The sequence below is a fragment of the Lichenostomus cassidix genome, chromosome 17 (genome assembly GCF_008360975.1).
Source record: "Lichenostomus cassidix isolate B80296 chromosome 17, HeHo_3.0, whole genome shotgun sequence".
Taxonomy (NCBI): Eukaryota; Metazoa; Chordata; class Aves; order Passeriformes; family Meliphagidae; genus Lichenostomus; species Lichenostomus cassidix.
The window spans coordinates 5,922,645-5,942,013 of NC_139497.1; the positions used below are offsets into that span (position 1 = coordinate 5,922,645).

Here is a 19,369-nt window from a genome sequence, read left to right on the forward strand (position 1 = left end):
TGGGAAATGGGATGTTTCTGTGCCTCTTCCCTATGCTTTTTCCTATGAAGAAGCAAAAAAAACCCCAAACCATTCCAGTCCTGTTTCATTGCCTCAGTTTTAAATATTTATTTAAAGTAAAAAAAAAAAAAAACCAGAAAAAGAAAAGGAAAAGAAAAAAAAAAGCTTTAATGAGAACAAATGGTAACGGCAGCATTGAGAAAACACAAAACCAATGGCATGGGATGAGAGATGGAGAGAGCCTGGAGAATGGGAGGTGTGCAGGGAGGCAGTGAGCAATGGGTGGTGGTGATTTTGGCCTGGGGGTGAGGTATTTCTGGCAGGGGCTAAGTGGAGGGCGAGGTATTTGGGACAGATCCTGTTAACCTTTTCTGATGGTGGTTGGGAACCAACCAGCAGGCAGTAGTGACAAAAAAAAAAAAAGAATACACAAAGAGAGACTCACAGATAATTTTTTTTTCCTCAAAAAAATAAAATCCATAGTCCATATGAGACATGAAAACTCCAAACAGGCACTGAAAAGTTTCTGATACAGTACAGCTCTGATTACATCAATATTATTCCTTATATAGAATTAAAGATTACCATAATTATCCTCTTTAAAAAAAAAAAAATCCTCCAAATTTACATACAGAGACTAAATTTCTACAAAACTTAACAAAACAAAACCCTTCCAAGCTCGGCTGGGTTCTGAAACAAGGTACCATCATGTCAGGGAAGGGTTGCAGAGCTGGGTTTAAATATGAGCTGAGCCCAGGGAGTCGTGTGGGCAACTCAGTACAGCCCAACTCCAACCTGACAAGTGACTCCCAAGGAGCTCTGATGCTCAACACTTCCAGATGAGCTGTGTCCCTCACTCCCCTCCCAAAGCAGTGAAGTGCTGATGAACAAACAAACAGAAAAAAAAGCAAATTTGCTTGTGAATTATCCCGTAAGTGATGTTGGCTGTGGTGTGAGTTATTATTGGCACCCACAGCCACTGAAGGATCCCTTTTAAGGTGGTTGTTTCTCTGATTTAGCTGTAGAACATAATCTCTTCCCAGAGAGATGATCCTATGGGGCTTTTTTTTTTGGGTCTGTGGCAAGACACTGTAGCACCTTCACAACCTTAAATAAAGTCATATATATAAAATAACACACTTTTTTAAGAGCACCAGAGATTTCACAGTGAGAGGTAGAAACAAATCAGACGAGCCCATTCCCTCTCTCTATTTTAGCACCAATCTCTTCCCCTCTCCTCTTTCCATTCCCCCTTCTTGGCTTCGGGACTCTCCCCAACTCCAACACCACACCTGAGAGGGGGTGTTGGTTAAACTCATGGAAGGAGGAACTTAGCTTTTTTTTCTTTTTTTTTTTTTTTCTTTTTCTTTTTGCTTTAAATAATATAATATATATATTTTGTTTCTTCTAATATTGCACATCAAAATGCTTCCTGTACACAGAGCAGCCAGATTCAACTTGCAGCTCCGCCTGGGAGACCTGATGCAGCACGTGGCTGTCCAGAAGGCCACAAGCTCTGAAAGGGAAGCTCTATTTTTTTTTTTTTTTAATTATTTCTCAATGGAAAGGACATTTGGTAACTCAGGAACCAGACAAAAATGGGTAGGGAAGGGGGGGTGAAACAAAAAAAAAAAACAAAACCAAAACCAAAACCCACACGCTGCAAGTCACTTGAGGTTTCTCTCAATGTTTTCTTTGGTCGTGGAAAAAGCTTTGTGTGTGGAACCTCAAGATCCAGTCCCCTCCTCACAGCCTTGTTCTTCCTCCTTCCAACAACCAGCTGAGTTCAGTAGATCGTGGGCTCTTGGAGACCTTGAGCCACAGGCTGGAGCAGGAGTTGACCAAAAGCTCCAGCCCAGCTGTCCTTGCTGCAGAGAGGTGGGAGAGCCCCAGGGAGGCCAGGCTGGCCGCGGGGTCACAGCCTTGGAGCTCGGTTTCCATAGCTTGGTTCAAAGGAAGCAGACAGGGCCAACCTCGAGGTGATATTGCTTTCCTGGCTCGGATGGGGGCAGGTTGTAGATGTTGACAATTGGCAGCTGCTGAGGGTCCTGTGTCCGGAAGGAAAAGAGGGTCCGATGCCAGCGTCCGTCCTTGATCTGTGCGGGGAGAGAGGGGAGAGAGAGAGAGCTGTGAGCCAGGGGGTGAATCCTGCTGGAAAGGAATGTGCTCTGTGAGGTGTAGGGCTGGAAATCCCTGCGTGAGACAAATGGGCTGAGTGGGTCTGGGGTGGGTTTGGAGAGCATTTTAGGGAACCCTTTATCAGGCTGATGGAAAATGAGCTTGAGTGGTATCACCAAGGCAAACTCCTAATGCTGTGAGCCCCAGTGTGTCTCCTGGCTTTGTGTGGCACCAGACAGGAGCCACTGCCACCCATGGGAGGCCATTCACCCTTCTGCCATTGAACTGTTGCTGTACATCACAGGTAACTTCAGAATTTCATCTTTTGCTTTCTATTTCAAGGCCATCTGCTTCACAGGAGCTGCCATAGCATCCTGGACTGGAAAATTAGTGGAGAACAAGTAAACTTGGCCCTTCTCCCTTGTAGGACGAGCAGCACAGGTGTTTCTTGAGCCCCAGGGTGGGCTCAGCCTGGCATTTCTCTTTACCCCTTCCCTCTTTCCCAGCAACATACCTTGCAATCATCAGCTGCCACTTCTGGCCTGAGCTGCCCTCCTGCCTCAAACATCTGCCCATTCCAGGCCCTGAAGCGCACAGCTTTGTCTGAGGGTTTCTCAGAGGAGCCTTCCCTCCAGACAGAGGTGTTCAGGCAGTGGATGGTGATGTGCTGCACCACCTCCGAGCTCAGCAGGCGCAGGAAGTTCATCTGGACTCTCCCGATGCCAAAGTCCAGCTGTGAAGGGGACAGAGAGGTTATAGGGGAACCCTGATGGGAGCAGGGTTGGGGCAAGGAGGGACAGCAAAGGCATCCCTGTCCTCTGCTTCAGTCTGCCCTGGAGTCCAGGGCTGGATCTGGTGTGAGTTTTGGCATAAGAGACAGATATCAAATCATTCTGGAAAGTTTTCATGGCACACAGCAGGTCCTTTGCTGTCCAGAACAAACTGGAAGGTCCTTAAGTAGGAGGAAGAGAATGCAAACGTCGATTTTGATACAACTAGCAAAGCAGGTTCTAGTTCATCTGCAAATGAGCCCAGATATGGCTATTTGTATTTTTAGCACAGGTACTTCCTCAAGAAAAATCCTTTAGTATTAGCTTCTCTGCAAACTTGTGTGTTTAGGCTGACCTCACTTTATCAGGTGGTGGAAAACAAAATGTGAGAGTGACCTGAATGTAAGTTAATTGAATAAAGGATTTAGGAGCAGTATGTTTGTGAAATTACTGGTCACATTAAGGTTATGGGTTCATTAAACATCACTGGAACAGAAGGCTTTGTCTTGACAAAAGTCCAGAACAGCCTCAGGTGTACTTTTTTAACTCCTGAGAGCAGTGAGTGTTACAGTTGCACTAATGCTTCACTGTCCAGTGTCCTGGGACAACACACCCCACGTCAGTATTTGGCAACAGCAGTGTGGGAAATGCTGCTCTGGGGCTGAGCTGTGCCTACCTTGGAGACAGTGACAGGGCTGAGACACGTCTGGCCACCGTTGGTGAAGTTGCAGATGACCTGAATGGTGTCTGAGGAACAGCCAAGGTTTGGGTCAATCCAGTAGGTACCTGAAGAAACAGAGGATTCAGGGATTAAGAAGGACGCTGAACCTTTTCTGTGAATGAGAAAAGGAGAGTTTTGGTTTCTGCATGACTGGTCCCAGGGGAGGAGAACATGTGAAACAGCCCTGAGGAGGATGCAGCCTTTGCACACTCAGGGCTTCCTACCATCGTTCATCTTCTGTTCACAGTTCATGAGGTCCCGGCAGATGCGTGCAGGGTTCTCCTTGGTTCCCAGGGGTCTTTTGATGCTCTGAATGAGGTTGCTGAGGTAGTGTAGAGTCTTGAAGATCTCCCCTCCATGGTCCAGCATGAGAAGGTCTGGATGGTGGTAACCCTGGAGAGAAAAGAAGGCAAAGTGAGGGGTGTCTTGGAGGCAACCAGGTGCTGTAACCACAAGAGTTTCTGCATCATTTTGAGAAAAATCAAAGGGTCAAAGACAGGCTGTGCTGGCCGGGTCCCAGTGAGCCACAGGCCTTGTGCTGTCCCAAACAGTGCTGAAGCACTGGCAAAGTCATGATGGCAAAGTCAGGAGGTCTATAGCTTCACAAATCAGTGACATAACAGAACTATATCCTTTAACTGGACCTTTGCATGCATAAACTCCAGATATTCCACTAGAACAGTGACAAATCAGGGCTTTGTACAAACTTTCTGCACACAGAGAGCACTGCTGTGACTGTTCCCAGCCTCCATCTCAAGCAAAGACCAGGGAGTTCAGAAATTCCCTCCTACCTCTGTCTTGAGCCCGGTGTTGGAATCGATCAGTGTCTGGAAAGCTGCCCCAAAGCCATCTTGTTGCTGGTGTGGGGTGAAAAAGATGGAAAGTGAGATTGTCAGAAGCTGAAAAAAACACTTCTCATTTTAAGGCTGCAGTTCAAGCCTTGCTCTGCTAACACAGCATCTCCTGCTGCACCTCAGAGTGTCTGCAGGCTCCCAGCAGCCCCTTGGCTCTGCAGGACTTCTTGTCATCATTAGCAAACATACAGAGAATGGCAACTTACAAATGAGGCTGGAACTCCTGGTGGCCCCTGGAAATCAAAGGAAAAAAGGGCATCAGACAGAAAACTGGTCAGTCACTATTGCACAGATATTTAGCCATGGCCTTTTGAAATCCCCATTCCCCTGGAGTGCAGAGAAGGGAGAGAGGCAGCAATGCTGTCTCTATAAAACACTTGGGGATGGTTTGGACTAAAGCACAAGAAACACTGGTCCATTCACACACATGGTTTTGCATATGAGGAGTGGGACTAAGCCATAATTTCCAGTGAGGGAACAGCCCTGCTGGAGAGTATAGTGGCAATAATTTTAGCTTCTTTCAATAATGAACTCTTCCCACATATACATACCGGTGGGCCAGGGTGTCCTCGTGGGCCTGGAGGACCCTAAAGACAGAGTGACATCAGTTAGTGAAATATCTCCAGTTTTTATTTCCATTTCTCCTGATTTTCACCAGTAGGAATCTATTCTCAGTTGGATTTTTGACACCTCCCAGCAGCTTGTCCCTCAAAACTCTCAAGAGACAAGGGTGGCTGTGTTTAGTCCATCTCCCAGCTCTGGGCACATCTGTCTACACCTGGTCTATTCCTGCTGCATCCCTTGCTCCCAGCCCTTTCAGCTCCTCAGCTGCCACTAATGCCATGTTCCCAAGTTCTCATCACATCCCTGGTGTACAATTACCCACCCTGCAGCTTTACACTTGCCAAAAGCAACTGTTTTATTTAAATCCAAGACATCAGTCAGAAAAAGGGATGTCAGATACTTACCCTTGGACCTTGCAGACCCTGCAGGGAAAAATAAAAAAGGCAGAGAAGCTGTCAGAAAATGCTCATTACTAACCCAAAATCTCCCTGTACACCCACGTGCTGTTCCCAAGGTGTTTGTGCAAGGGCTGGGTGCTGCACTGGAGATACCACAGTGTGGACAATGTGGTGAAGTGTTGTTGGGTTAAGGAAATGGGAATTTTACCAGCAGAGTGGAGTGGATGTGGTGTGCACAGTGCACTGAGTGTCCTGCCCTCAGGGGAGCCTAACACACCCTGTGGTCACAGCAGAGCCCAGAGTGACTCCTGATTGTTCAAAGGGAACCTGGGGGTGAGACCAGTACTTACCATCTCCCCACGGCTGCCTTTGTCTCCCTTGGGCCCCTGAAAGCACAGCAGGAGGCTGTCAGTGACCATTCACAAGCTCCTTGCAAGGACCCAAGAGCATCTCCAACACATCAGCTCAGGATGTCATATTGGCCTCCCCATCCCAAAGTGAAAAATGCCATTGCTGGCTGTTCTGGCAATGTCTGAGTTCATCTCACTGTGTTTCATCTCTGCCAGTGGCAGCCTCTGGACCAAGCTCTGGGTAGTGTCTGCTCCTGTTTTCACAAAGCACTGAGCTGATTTTCAGTCTGTATTCAGAGCCTTGGCATTTCAGGACAGGCAGGGATTTTCAACACTTCCCAAAATCAAGTGGTTCCCAGTTTAATATGTTTTAAATTTTTAATTTAAAAAAAAAAAAAAAAAAAATTTTTTTGCCCCCCTCAGGCCAAGCTCTTTGGGAAATCTGGCTTTCAAAAATCTGCAATAACATTCTTGCCTTCCAGTCTATTGGAAACCTTGCACTTATGTATTGCACTTTTCAGCTAATAATCTCTCAGCAATTTTCTATGCAGCCAGAGACTAAGCCTGCACTTTTCTGAAGCTGCTGATCTTAAAACCCATTTTGTCTTCCTCATTACAGCAGGATTTGGGGTTTACTTATGCTGGCCTCAAACATCTTGGATCTCACACACTTAAATGCTTCTAAAAAACACAGGCAGGAAAAAAATGTGGATACTTACAGGGCTTCCCGTGGGACCCTGAATGCCGATCGGACCAATAATTCCTTCTTTTCCCTGGAAAAGAAAGGACATTTGTGAGCCACCACATGGGAACTGACAGTCATTTTCACCAGGGCAGACTCCCTGAAGGCTCTGAATCTTTGCTGCTTTTCAGCTGCTTGGTGGTGGTGGTGTTTGCTGCAGCTGGAATAAAAAACGATTTCAAACTGCAGCTCCAAGAGACAAACCCTCGCAGTATGGTTGCCACAAGTCATGTCAAACCTCAGAAATTCCAGAAATTGAAGGATTTCAGTGTAGCTGGAGTCTCCAAACCCCCTGCAGATGTGGTCACCTGCAGCTGTGGTGCCATGGCCTTGAGCACTGTGCTCCTCACAGCCCCTGGGGCCTCACAGAAATGGGGCTGGAGGAAGAAAATCCTCCCAAACCCACAAACTGGAAAGCCACTCACCATGAGACCTGGTGGCCCACGTGGTCCCTGAATGCCTTTGAACCCAAGGTCTCCTGGGGGGCCCTGCAAGCAAAAAATGAGATGTCAGGTCCTCTAAATAACCAAACCCTGTGCTTATGCCCTTGCTTAGAGCTCTGCTTTAAGGACAGAGGTGCTGCTTCTTGCATATGGGAATGGGAAGGTCCAGTTTATTCTAAAAAGAAATTCTTTCCCCACTCCTGTTTTGCAAGGCTTTTACTTTCGACAGAAAACAAACAGTTCTCTCTTCACCAGGGAAACGATATGCTGATGAAATGAATCTAAATTTCAATTCAAGGCTCAGTGTTAGGGATGCACATTGGTGTCTGAGGTGCAGGCTGATGGCTGATGCTGGAAATACAAATGTCAGAAAGGGGGAAAACAGCCACAGAGTCTCCCTTTCCCCCTCTAACCCATTTTAACAGGAATAAACTCCAACAAAGCACATATAAGCAGACATTCATTTAACAAATGAAGATTGATAAACTAAAGAAAGTTGGGATCAAATTTCAATTTCCATAGTTTCTGCAGAGCTGCTAGCAATGCAGCAAGTATGGCATTACCTGTAAAGAGAGACTGGAAAACCAACTGGCCACCAGCAGCCTCTTACCTTTGGCCCAAACAGTCCTGCAATCCCTGGAAATCCTGCCTCACCGAAGTCTCCCTGCATGTGACAGCCAAGACAAACACAAGAACAAACAGTCAGTTCCCACTGCTGGCTGGAGATGTCCCTCAGAGATGCACCAAGAGCTCAGCAGCTTCAGAGAAAGAGAAATCCATGAGTATCCTTCAGCCTAAGCAGGACTAGATGGGAAAGAAGGATGAAAAAAACCTGGAGGAGGAACTATACAATCATCAGGCTAGAAGCAACTCAACTGATCTCTTGGATTTCACCAGTGCCACCTTTTTGTCCCCAAAATGGGAGGCAAACCTGCAGTATTTCTAGCAGATGCTTCTCTGGCTTGGCTCACCACCAGCAGGAGCAGGATGGAGAGCATCTATTCTGAGACTGATCTTGGAAGTTCATGCTTCAAAACAACAGCCTCAAAGCCCTTTAAAATAAGCTCTTCTTTTATTTCTAATACCAACTGGACTGACCTACTAAAGGATAAATTTGAACTATGCTCATTCAAGCTGTTAAAGAAGTGCATGTTCCTACAACATGACCTCCCACTCAAACCCAGGAAAATCATGCATATCCCCCTCATTCTTTTCCTATTCAACTCTGCAGGGATTTTTCCACAATTTTGTTAGAAAAATAATAATAAAATAGTTGGAAGGCCATCAAGCTTGAATCAGCACATAGCATGCACTCTGAGAATAAAAAACCCACCCTGGGTAGCATGTCCTTATGTAAACACCCTCCTTTCACCATGTTTGAAATGGTCATCCTTTGAGAGTTTTGGGCTTCTCAGATGTCAAAATTTAAGATGATTCAACATTTATAAAAAAAAAAAAGGGCTCAGAAACCTTCACCAGATGATTCTTTCTCCAGGGTTAGAAACATCAGAGACAGAAAAGTCTTGTTTGACCTCTTGGCAGGACTGTGTCACCCATTCTGATTGTGCTTTTTGGGGTGTTTTACAGTGGCTTATTCACTCAGCTGTAAATGACCAAAGTGATGTGGCTCCCACCACCTTTATTACAAGGTTGTTCCAGAGTCATTCTAGAAACCTCCTTGTTGGGAAGTTTTTCCTGCCATGACAGTGAGAAACTGCCTGGCAAGAAAGGGCTTGGTTGGACTCGGTGGAGCCTAAGAAACTTTCCAAGGAGACAAATTGATTTAACTGCTCATTTGTGGATCCTGGAGAGGAAAACTGCTACTAACAGAGGGCTAAGGTCTTTCCTGCATTAGGAGAATCAGCCAAGCCTTCTTTCTAGATGAATTTTAGGCAAAAGCACATGGGAATTCAGAAGGGTTTAAATGCCATGAGGTCATCTCAGCCAAGGGATGTGGTTACTAATCCTGCAGCAAATCAGGCAGTGACAATATGGGGCAAATAAATGTGTCACTTGTGTTACAGAGACAAACTGATCTGTGACATTGATCTATGATCAACGACAAAATGATATATGGTGGTGTTACTACCTTTCAGCTTGAAAACTATCACCCTAGGGGTTTATATAAAACAGCCAAACAAGTGCATTTTAGTTGAGGTAGCTTGGGTTCTTCTGCCTTATTTTGTGTTAGTCCTAATCTCTCTTCCAGAATCTCACTCAATGGATGGGAGCTCCCCTGCACAGACCCTCCCAGGGATCACCCTGCTGTCCCAGCCTGTGGATTCGCACCCTCTCCTGCAGCTCTGATCAGCTCCAGCCCCACTAACCGGCTGTCCTTTGGGTCCTGGGTCACCAGGGCTCCCTGGAAGACCTGTTCCTCCCGGTGATCCTCGCTTCCCTGGTTGGCCAGTCTGTCCAGGCAATCCTCTTTCACCCTAAAAATAACAGAATTCGAGTAATTCCAAAGGATGGGAGCTAAATATAACAGCACTCAGCTGAAATAGCCATAGATGGAGAGCTGGAAAAAATGGCTCATTGGGCTAAGGAATGTGGTTCCACCAGGGGATGCCCCAGGTCTAAGGCAGGTTGCTCAGGAGGCACAGGGTGACACCAGGGTGGCCATAGCTGTGTCACCTCCTGGGCTGCCCGCAGAGCAGGAGCCTCAGCAGAGCTGTCCCACCTGTGTGGGGGTATGGGGAGAAAAGGGATCAAATGTCTTCTCTTTGCACTGCCTACATTTTTTGTCCTGCCCTGCAGATTCCCATAATCTCTTCCCCCCAGCAGGCTGGCTATTGATGATTAATTCACGGAAAATGCTGAAGGCATGCCAAGACTTCCACTGCAGGACTTCAGTCCAGAGGCTGCAAAGCCAACATTTCCCCCTGTGTTAACTCTACAACTCCAATCCAGAGGCAGATTCTGCCACTCAGCACCACACTTTGCTCCCCACCTCCTCCCTTTGCCGAGCACCAGGAGCAGCACAAGCTCCAGCTACTCAGTCTGGGGCAGGCTGGGAGAGAGGAGCAAAGGCAGCCAAGGATGGTGGAACAGCTGGAAAAGGGGCAACAAATTGCCCTGGAGACCGGGTGTGAATGTGTGACACAGCCACAGCGTCTGCCAGCCACCTCCTGTTGTACTGCCCAAGGCAGCTGGAGGGCAGCAAGTGACAGATCAAGGGCAATGTGCTATGGAGCCCTAATTTAAATCAGATCCCAGAGCCTCTCCAAACCCAGCTGGAGTCTTCCTATTTACAGTCTTTCTGCAAACAACTGAATTGCAGTGGGTCCAGTTTAGATCCTGTGGCGAGCCTGGATCAGGGCAAGGACCAGGAATAAACCCCAAGGTCACTAAAGCAGCTTGTCCCTGCATCCACCCAGGTCAGTGTCCAAGCCCATCCTGGCTCCAGTCATTCTAGGCCAGTAAATATACTAATATAGTTTATAATAATTTAGTTTATAGTAAATATACTAAAAACCAAGCAGCACAAATTTCCCTCCAGCAGTTCAGGCCTTGCAGAACAGCTAGAACACCTGAATTTCCCATGGAATTGTCCATTTGGGACACCCTACAAGTGGGCTGTAGCAGTTCCTCTGCAACCTCCCCATGTTTTTTCCTAGCCACGTTTCTAATGACAAAAGACTAAAGTGTAATTAGTGTGGGTATGTGTGTCTGCAGGCTCCTGAGCTCCTTTGGTAAAGGAGGAAAGGTATCAGGGACATTCAGCTGCTGGGAATGTCAGGAAAATGGATGGATGGATGGATGGATGGATGGATGGATGGATGGATGGATGGATGGATGGATGGACCTAGAGAGCCTCTAGCTGAGTAGAAGATGGAACTGAGCAGGAGCTGGGACTATACTAGACCTCAGAGAGTTTGAGCTCTAGAGGCATCAGGCTCACAGACAGGATCCCTCACAGCAGCATCTTAGGGAGACAGAAACTCACCTTGAATCCTGGTGGTCCTTGTGCCCCTGGGAGTCCTGGCACACCAGGGTTCCCTCTCTTGCCTGACATCCCAGTCACACCTTCTTCCCCATCGTCACCCTGCTCTCCCTAGAAAATAAACATGGAAGAGGTTATAAAACAAAACCCTTTCTGCTTCTGCACAGCTTCTAGGGGGAAGAGGGGAGTGTTGGGAGTCTGCCCTCAGTGAGGAGGGGGATAGGTTTGCAGGGGTGAGTTTGCAGGTGTGGACAGAGTTCTGTGTGTTCAGGTGTCTGTCAGGCTACAAACCCCACTTTATTTACAGATCTGGTCATGCTAAGGCAGCTGCTGCCTCTGTGTGCAAGTGAGATGTGATCCACTCTGGGTGCATGTAAACTGGAATACTCATAGCTGGATCCCATAATTTCTCCTGTGCTACCTTTTGGTTTTCCAAATTGCATTACATTTGCTGTTGATGCCATAAGGTTACAGTTGGAGCTTACCAGTGTCCCAGGCACGCCGTCCTTCCCAGGCACTCCATCCACTCCAGGGGCACCCTCCTGACCCTGCCTTCCCACCACTCCTCGAGGACCTGGTAGCCCAAGGATGCCCTAAAATCACAAAGGTGTTAGAGATGGAGCTCCCAGACAGCATTTCCTGGGGCGGAAAACTGAATTTTCACCTACCGGTGAGCCTCTGCTCCCTGCACTGCCCCGTGCTCCTTGCTTTCCTTTTTGACCCTGCAAGTAAAAAAACAGAAAAACATCTAAAATTGCAGCAGTTCTAGCACAGCTCCACTTGGGACCCTGACTTCAGGGTGTGCTTTTGGATAATGATTGGAAAGAGTTTATAAAAGGGAGATTTATAAAGTCAGTTGCTCTGGCGCTGGGGAATGAACTGCTATTTGGTTTTATTACGAGTGACTCTTCGTACGTCTTGAGAGTTCTAGGGCAGGAATGAATAGCTAGAAGGCAAGGACCTACATTTTTCCTAATACAGAGCAGATGAGGACAAATAAAGCAGGATGAACTCAAGGGAGGACTTGGTGCACTGGCAAACATTAGAACAAGATGCTGAAAACCTGAGTCCTCCATCAGTTCATTGACAGCAAACCCAGGACCCAGCGAGTCCTTTGAGAAGTAGTTCTCTCTGTTTTGGAAAGCTAATGGAAATTAAAGAGGGTGTCTTCTGTCTGAAATTTGCAATGCTGCTTTATGAATAAAGGCATTGAAGAAATACTTCTGAGGTTTATTAGCTTTAGAAAGGATTAATTTGTGCAGAATTAATGGAAAACTCAGCCTCATCACCTTCACTAGGGCTCTCTTAGTGAGGTCATGTACTAAAGCACTTTTAAATTGAAGAACTCATTCTCTGTGCATTGTTTCTCCATCTGCAGAGAACCAGACCAGCCAGCTACACGAAAGAAATATTCCTGGAGGTGCTTTCCCTGCTATTCATTAGACCCAAAGGCAGTTCCAGGTTGTCCATCGATGGGCAGAATGTATTTATCTTATCACCTGGTACAGTTCTTGCCAAGAAAACCTAAAACTATCTTCTGGCATTGCCCCCAGCAGGGTCAGATTAAAAACCTTGACATCTGCCAAGAGAGAGCTGGAATTTGCTGAGTATTGAGGTCACATACTTATGTTTTAATAAATAAAGTCCCTGGTCTGTGAGAATAATTAGCAAGCTGTCATTACAGCCAGATGTGGAGGTAGGAATAGGTATGAGGTGCCCCAGAGAACCCTGAAGGACCCATATGTGCTGAGTTTTCCTGCTCAATGAGGATAAGAAGTTAGAGGGACTATTCCAAGAAACAACTCCATGCATAAATGGACTGCAAAACCAGAAGGTTTCAAGCCAGAAAAGTTTATGGTTCAAAGGAAAGGGAGAGACTCTTGCCTGGCTCAGCCCTCCTTGGGGATGGACGAGCAGCTGTGGCTGCAGGCAGCACAAACAGGGCATGGGAAAGAGACACAACCCATGGCAGGAACTGAAAACCTGCCCAGGAGTCACCCGTCTTGATCTTCTCCAGCTCCACAAAGCCAACAAACTCTTGGGCTTGGACACCCAAATACATGTTTACAGCCCTCCCACAAGCCTTTCAAGGCATAGACCATAGGCAAAAATCCCACATGAGAGTCCTCTTAATTAGACATTTTCTTTAAATTTGGGACACTATAAATCCACCCTGCTGAAACCTACCACATCACCTTTGGATCCCTTTGCTCCTGGCTTGCCTGGTGATCCAGGATCCCCCTACAAAACATAAGCAAGAAAAATCTGCTTAAAATTCTCTTCTGGCAGTATCTTGCACAGAGTACAAAGAGCAGCATTTTTTGTGCCCTAACAACGCTGACTGTATGGAAACAATTCAGGGAAACAGCCTGTGCTCAGACAGGCCCCTGGGGAAAAAGGAGCAAGGAACTGTCTCCAGAGAGCATTTGACAGGGTGTCGATTGGAAAAGAGGCAACTCTGCCCCTCACTTGGGTGGTGCCTGCACTTGTGGAAATCATTCACCAAACTCCAGATGGTGCCTGGAGAGCAGTGCTGAAGTGGGCAGGAAGGAGCCTGAGAGCAGAAATTGTGTGCAGAACCAGCAGTTTACACAGTGGCTGCTGGTACATCCTCCCTTTTGCATGCTGCAGCCTTTGCCTTGGTTTCAGGTCTTTGCCTAGAGGTCAGGTCTTAGAAAACTGCCTGTGGAGTGAAGCAGAGAGGGTTTTTCACTGCTCTCATGCTGATCTCTTCCTCCTCACACCCATCTCAGTCTTTTCTCCTGGCCGTCCAGGTTGGGTATTTTTGTTTGTATTTCTGTCAGTGGAAAATTCTGGACTTACATCAAATAAATGGTAAGGAAGGACTCCCTGCAGGGCTCTCCTTCTTCAGCTTGTGTTTGAGGTTTCTAATGCATCTTGAGGTTTCTAATACACCTTTACTAAAGACAATCCAAAGCTCCTTCTTCCATCTGAATCATCTGAAGGGCTACCACCCCCCAAATAAACTACATCCACTGGGAATGCAGCAGCTCTACTCATTCCTAGGCAATATGACAGAGCACTGCAATTTTAACCCCAAAATAGAATCTGTTGTTCTTCCCAGCATCCTTACAAAGAGTGGGAATTGATTCAACTTTATTTCCCAATACAAACTACATTTAATGTGCTGCTGCATTCAGAGTTGCAATAGTCACATATAAAGATCAGATGCTATTGTACATGGCAAGGGAACAAAAAAGTCCTTCCCTTGAATTTGGATTTAATTTAGTCTTTTGGAAGTTTGAGAGGAAACAACATGAAGGCAGAATAATATGGTCTCACCTCACACTGGACCAGCAGCACATCAAATGGATCATTTCCAAGCAGACCCTTCCACTGTCACTGTCATCTCCCATCACCCATTTCCCAGGATTGCCAGTTCCTCATGGACCATTCACAAAGGATGGTTTTGGAAACAGGCACTGGGAGTGCTCCCTGTTTTGTCACCCATTTATTATCTCAAGTTTGGCCCCAAATGCCCATTCCATAGGCCTGGCTGATGGCAATGCCCACATTTCACAGCTTGTAACACACTCCTACTGCAGCCCTTCCCACCTCCCTGTTTCTCCCATGCCTGGAGCGTTGGGTAGCTTACAATAAAGCAGCATCTCTTACAGGTAAGCCTTGCTGTCCAGGTTTTCCTCTTTCCCCATCAAGCCCTTCTTGACCCTTAAATAAAAAACAAAACAAAATTGAAGAGTAAAATAAAAGAAAATAAATTATTCTTTTGTGACAATGAGAGAGAAAAATGAATGTAACGTGCTGTATGGGGCAGGAGAAGAGACACATCTGCATTCTGCTGATGCAGAAATGGGGAAGTTGTGGGTAGTGCCCATGCTGCTGGGGATATGCCTTGGAAAGAAATCTACAGCTGTGAGCACATCAGTCTTGGAATTTATCCTCTTGTACACACCTTGCCCAGGGTGTGTCCTTGATAATCACAGACCTGTGCTCAGATGGTCCTGCTCATTCTTTCAGCCTCAGGAGCTCAGGCAGTGCATGGCAGGGTGAGGTGCTGACTTTTCAGCAATGTTTTTACTGCTTTAGGTGAAGACAACTGAATTATTCCTTGTCTGAGTCACAGCCATGTACAGCAGCTGGCCAGGGTCAACAGCAGGTTATGAATTGGGACTGCTGGGCAGTTCTGTGGGCTGATGAGGACTGGGAGCATTCCCCAAGGCAAACATTTCTGAATCATGCATTTGGGAAAAGACTCACAGGATAACCAGTGTCTCCAGGCTCCCCTCGATCACCTCTGTCACCAACAGGGCCCTACAAGAGCACAACAAAGATTTGGGGTGGATGTAAACAAGCTGTCATCTGCAATATCTCAATGGCTAGGGCATGTTCTACAAGTAAGGCAGCAACTAAATAATCCACCCACAAAAATCCAACCAGGATTGATTAGAGAAGGGATTTAACATCTTACTCTGTCTCCAGGTGGTCCCTGTGGGCCTTCTACCTTCCCATCATCACCTTGTTCTCCCTAGGAATAAAATGTTAGTATTAATATAAACAGCAAATTTTACAGCAGATGCTTCTGTTCAGACTTGATCCAGTCCTACCATACCATGGGAAGTCAAAGCTTCTGTTGAGTTTACTCCCTTTTCATCCAAAGAAAGACTAAACAATTTTTTTTTTTGTTTGTTTCACTGACTCTTCACATTGCTTTCCTGGTTTCCGGTGGTTGTTTCTGCCTGGTCTAACTCTCCTCCCTAAGTAACCAGGTGCAAAGGGTTATTTTCAACAATTCCTAAAACTAAGCAATCAGGATGTAATTAGGACAATATGGGAAATAGCTCTCTGCCTCTAAGTTTTATTGCTGACAGTTTAACCAAACTCTTTAATCAAGCATTTCCCCACCCTCGTTGAGTGCTGTCTGGGCTGTCAAGGGAGCATGGGTGGTCTGGATGGCTCCCTGGTCATGGGCCACCATTGTGGGTTCATTTTATGATCAGCCAGGTGAGACAGCCTCTTACACACTCCTCTCCTTGCTGGGATGCTCCACAGCACGAGCTCAGAGCTCATGGTTTGGCTGGTAGATAACATCACCCAGCTTATTTATAACTGAGGTCTCTCCAAAACATCCACAGACAGATCCCTTAAGACTTAACAGAGACACTATCCTTTTAAATTCTGTTGTGAAAGTCACTCAGGGTCACCATGTCCTGTTTGCTCTGGAGTCTAGCTCAGAGATGGCTGTTTCTTTGCTCCCCATGGGAGAACACCACATTCCAGCTCCTCCAGTTTTTGATGAGTCCATAGCAGTCTCTGGCTCTTTGGCTCCTTGGGATGAACATGTCTTAGAGCTCCTTTGGTGCTGCATTACTGGAGAGAAGGAGTCTGGGGGGTGGTGACACAGTGGAGCTGCTCTATTTGGGGTGCTTGGGGTGCTCCAAGAGCCTTGAACATCCAAATCTCCAAACATTGCAGAGCCAAGTTTTTCACAGACTTCTGCAATTCTCAGTGGTTGCACCAGCCCTTTCTGGTGTATTTACAATTCTCTTTGACGTTCTTGCTGGGTTACTCTCCTGTTGGAGTTGCAGCTGCTGATAGCAAGGACATTTGGGAAATTTCTTGGTGATCCTGCCTCTGAGAGAAATTTGGGTGGCAGAGAAGAGAGGAAAGGAAGCAAAGCCTCACAGGCTCTGCCGATGGTTTCCAGCGCTACTGAACTCACTGCTGGAAGCCAGCAGCAGAATACCTGGCAACTGGTTTGCTTTCTAGCCACTATCTAAGGAATGCTGACTAGAAGGGAAACAAAGCCACCATTTCTCAATTCTCAGGGAAAAAAAAAATCATCCCAGTGTGTCTGTTACTATGCAGAAGTCTTGGCACTGATTGCTTCTTCCCCATCAGGATGTGCACACCTTTGCCATTTGGGAACTGAGTGTGATGAACTCAGGGAAAGCTCACAATTCTGGGCACCCTTGAAGACCATCGAGACTCACAGATTTTCTCCCCCATTGTGGCTTTGTTTCCCCCCCCTTGAGGCTAATTCCCACCTCATCCTCTGTCTCCTGCCTGAGAAAATCCTGCAGCCTGGTCAGCTCTAGGACTGCGAGACTGAACTCCTCCAGAGCTTCCTGGTGCCTCAGCTGCTCGAGAGAGAGAGATGAAAGGTCTGCACTAATTCTTTGGAAAGTTGCAGTGAAAAAAAGTTAAGAGTAAAGGGCAGCAAAGTAAACATGTTGGAATACAAATGGAAAATGCATGGAGAAGAAGGGAAGGCTTGTTGTTGTTGGCTCCTGTCCCAAAGTGAGATACACCAGTTTGTAATTTTTAAAAGCATCCCATCTGGACTGCTTTAAGCAGCTGCCAAGTGCAGGCGTCTGCTCTGAGCAAGGCCTCTTTGAGGAGCTGCAAATGTATGAAATGTGGTGGAGTAGCTGGCAGGGATGGCACAAGGGAGCAGAATTCCACAGCAGTGCTTCTCACCAAACTGCTTTCTTCTCTGGAAAAGGGAAGACCTTCCCCACCGTTATATCCTCCTCCTCCTCCAGCACAGCTTCATTTACCACATTGCTTAAACCTCACAGAGCACTCTCGGTCCCATTTCCATTTTCTCTTTATTTCTCACATTCAGGCTTCCATTTCCATGTTCACACGTGTATGAGAGGTTGCAGGTGCCTGAAGGGAAGGAATCTGTCTATCCTTAGGCTGGCATCCAGGCACCTCTTAGGAGAAAAAGGATGGTGGATAAGAAAACTTAGATGCAAGATTTTGTGGAGCACCTGGATGCTGCAGGAAGTGGTGCTGGAGGCTCAGCACGTGATTTTGTGCTCTCCTGGTTCAGCATCTCCTCCTTCTGCTCCCCAGCAAGGTGTCAGCAGACCCCTTGGCCTTCCAGGAGAACATGGATGAGGAGATTCAGCTGTCATTAACAGAGCTGACTGCTCCCAGCAGGACACACTGGATACTTTGGTGGCTTCATCAGGCTTCAGCTTGGATTCTTGAATGTAGAATTAATTTATCATAACACTGCTGTGCTCTGTTGACACCAGATCCACTCAGGGAGTGCTCTTCTAAAGTCCTTTTGCAGAAGAACATCTTGTTGGTGAAGGGCAAAGTGCTCCACTGAGTGCTTCAGATGAAAAATTTGGGGATCATTTGCCACTGAAATTATGGGAGCTTTCAAGATGGCAACTTTAAATGTTTTCAAATAAAGCAACAGCTGCAATTTAAGCAACAGAGATACATATCTGCACATCTCAATGGCTGCAGGGTCAATGGCTGACCTTGCTTTTGCTAGTCATGACACAACATTTTGCCAGGATGCTCAAGATTCGACAGTAGGACTTTGAGAAACCTCTGGGCAGGCAATGTGTCTGTTCATGAGCTCTCAACATCATCCTGGGCTGGTTGTGCTTGCCTAACACTTGCCAGGAAGTTCAGCAAGGCAGCAGTGGAGACATGGAGCAGCAGGAACATCACCAGCTGTTCCTCCACGGATGTGTTTCAGCAGCAGAAAATGAGGGAAAAAGCACAATGACCATTGTTCACCCCCAAAGCAAAATTTCTGAGGCATGTGAATATCTTAGTGGAACACAACAGCTTGCCCTGCCCCACTGATTCCTGGCTGCACAGGGAATCTCCAGGCAGAGCATGGTGTGAACAGGATGATCTGACACCAGGAGCCTGAGCTGAAGGGATTCATTCAGAGCCCCAGCAATGGCAAATCCTTATAAACTCATTTAATAAGTGATGAAACTCCTCCCTGCAGTACAGCTGCAATCCCACCTGTGTGCAGAGGCAAAGCTGAACACTCTCTTGGTGATGGGGAGTGGAAAATGAGCAAAAAGAGTACATGCATCTCTCCTCTTCATGGGGACCTCATGACTGACCAGTCCCCATCACCATTGTTTCCCACACCAAGGGAGAGTAGAATGGTTTGGGTTGGAAGGGACCTTAAAGTCCATCTTGTTCCACCCCCTGCCATGGCAGGGACACCTTCCGCTATCCCAGGCTGCTCCAAGCCCTGTCCAACCTGGCCTTGGACACTTCCAGGGATCCAGGGGCAGCCACAGTTTCTCTGGGCAACTGTGCCAGTGCTTTACCACCCTCTGAGTGGAGAACTTCCTGACGTCTAAAGGAAATCTTTACACTTTCCTTTTAAAACCATTCCCCCTTGTCCCATCACTATCTGTCCACTGCAGGAAGTTGCTCCCCTTTTAGATAAGCTCCCTTTAAATACTGTAAGGTCACGATGAGTTCTCCCCAGAGCCTTCTGCAGAGAGGTCTCAGGAGGGAGGGAGCATCGCTGCCCAAGGCATGTGAAGAGCTCCACCAGCTCTGGGAGCGCCGAGCAGCCGACAGGAAACCATTAAAGTGTGAGTCACTGCTCCAGCCTGAACTGGTTGTGGCTGTGCTGACTCAGCAAAAGGGGGAAAACACCCGGGGAAAGCCACCGTGGAAAGAGGGCTCTGAGTCAGGGCAGCTGCGGCC

At 47.0% G+C, this 19,369-nt stretch overlaps 1 protein-coding gene across 6 annotated transcripts in view; it reads right to left on the reverse strand.

Moving 5' to 3' along the window:
* Positions 1-436: 436 nt before the first annotated feature.
* COL27A1 (collagen type XXVII alpha 1 chain) overlaps positions 437-19,369 on the reverse strand; it is a 139,675-nt gene continuing 120,742 nt past the window's right edge. For 5 of the 6 annotated variants that reach the window (XM_085077192.1, XM_085077193.1, XM_085077196.1 and 2 more), the window contains 20 exons: positions 15,354-15,410; positions 15,143-15,196; positions 14,540-14,593; positions 13,091-13,144; positions 11,572-11,625; positions 11,389-11,496; positions 10,907-11,014; positions 9,288-9,395; positions 7,571-7,624; positions 6,943-7,005; positions 6,495-6,548; positions 5,776-5,811; positions 5,432-5,449; positions 5,015-5,050; positions 4,670-4,696; positions 4,401-4,466; positions 3,834-4,002; positions 3,565-3,674; positions 2,633-2,851; positions 437-2,096 (listed from right to left, as the gene is read on the reverse strand). In XM_085077192.1, coding sequence (XP_084933318.1) covers positions 1,950-2,096; positions 2,633-2,851; positions 3,565-3,674; positions 3,834-4,002; positions 4,401-4,466; positions 4,670-4,696; positions 5,015-5,050; positions 5,432-5,449; positions 5,776-5,811; positions 6,495-6,548; positions 6,943-7,005; positions 7,571-7,624; positions 9,288-9,395; positions 10,907-11,014; positions 11,389-11,496; positions 11,572-11,625; positions 13,091-13,144; positions 14,540-14,593; positions 15,143-15,196; positions 15,354-15,410 — 1,596 coding nt within the window. In that variant the 3' untranslated portion in view covers positions 437-1,949. Of the gene's footprint in view, positions 2,097-2,632; positions 3,071-3,564; positions 3,675-3,833; positions 4,003-4,400; positions 4,467-4,669; positions 4,697-5,014; positions 5,051-5,431; positions 5,450-5,775; positions 5,812-6,494; positions 6,549-6,942; positions 7,006-7,570; positions 7,625-9,287; positions 9,396-10,906; positions 11,015-11,388; positions 11,497-11,571; positions 11,626-13,090; positions 13,145-14,539; positions 14,594-15,142; positions 15,197-15,353; positions 15,411-19,369 lie in introns of those variants that run through there. The other variant, XM_085077194.1, reaches the window with a different exon arrangement.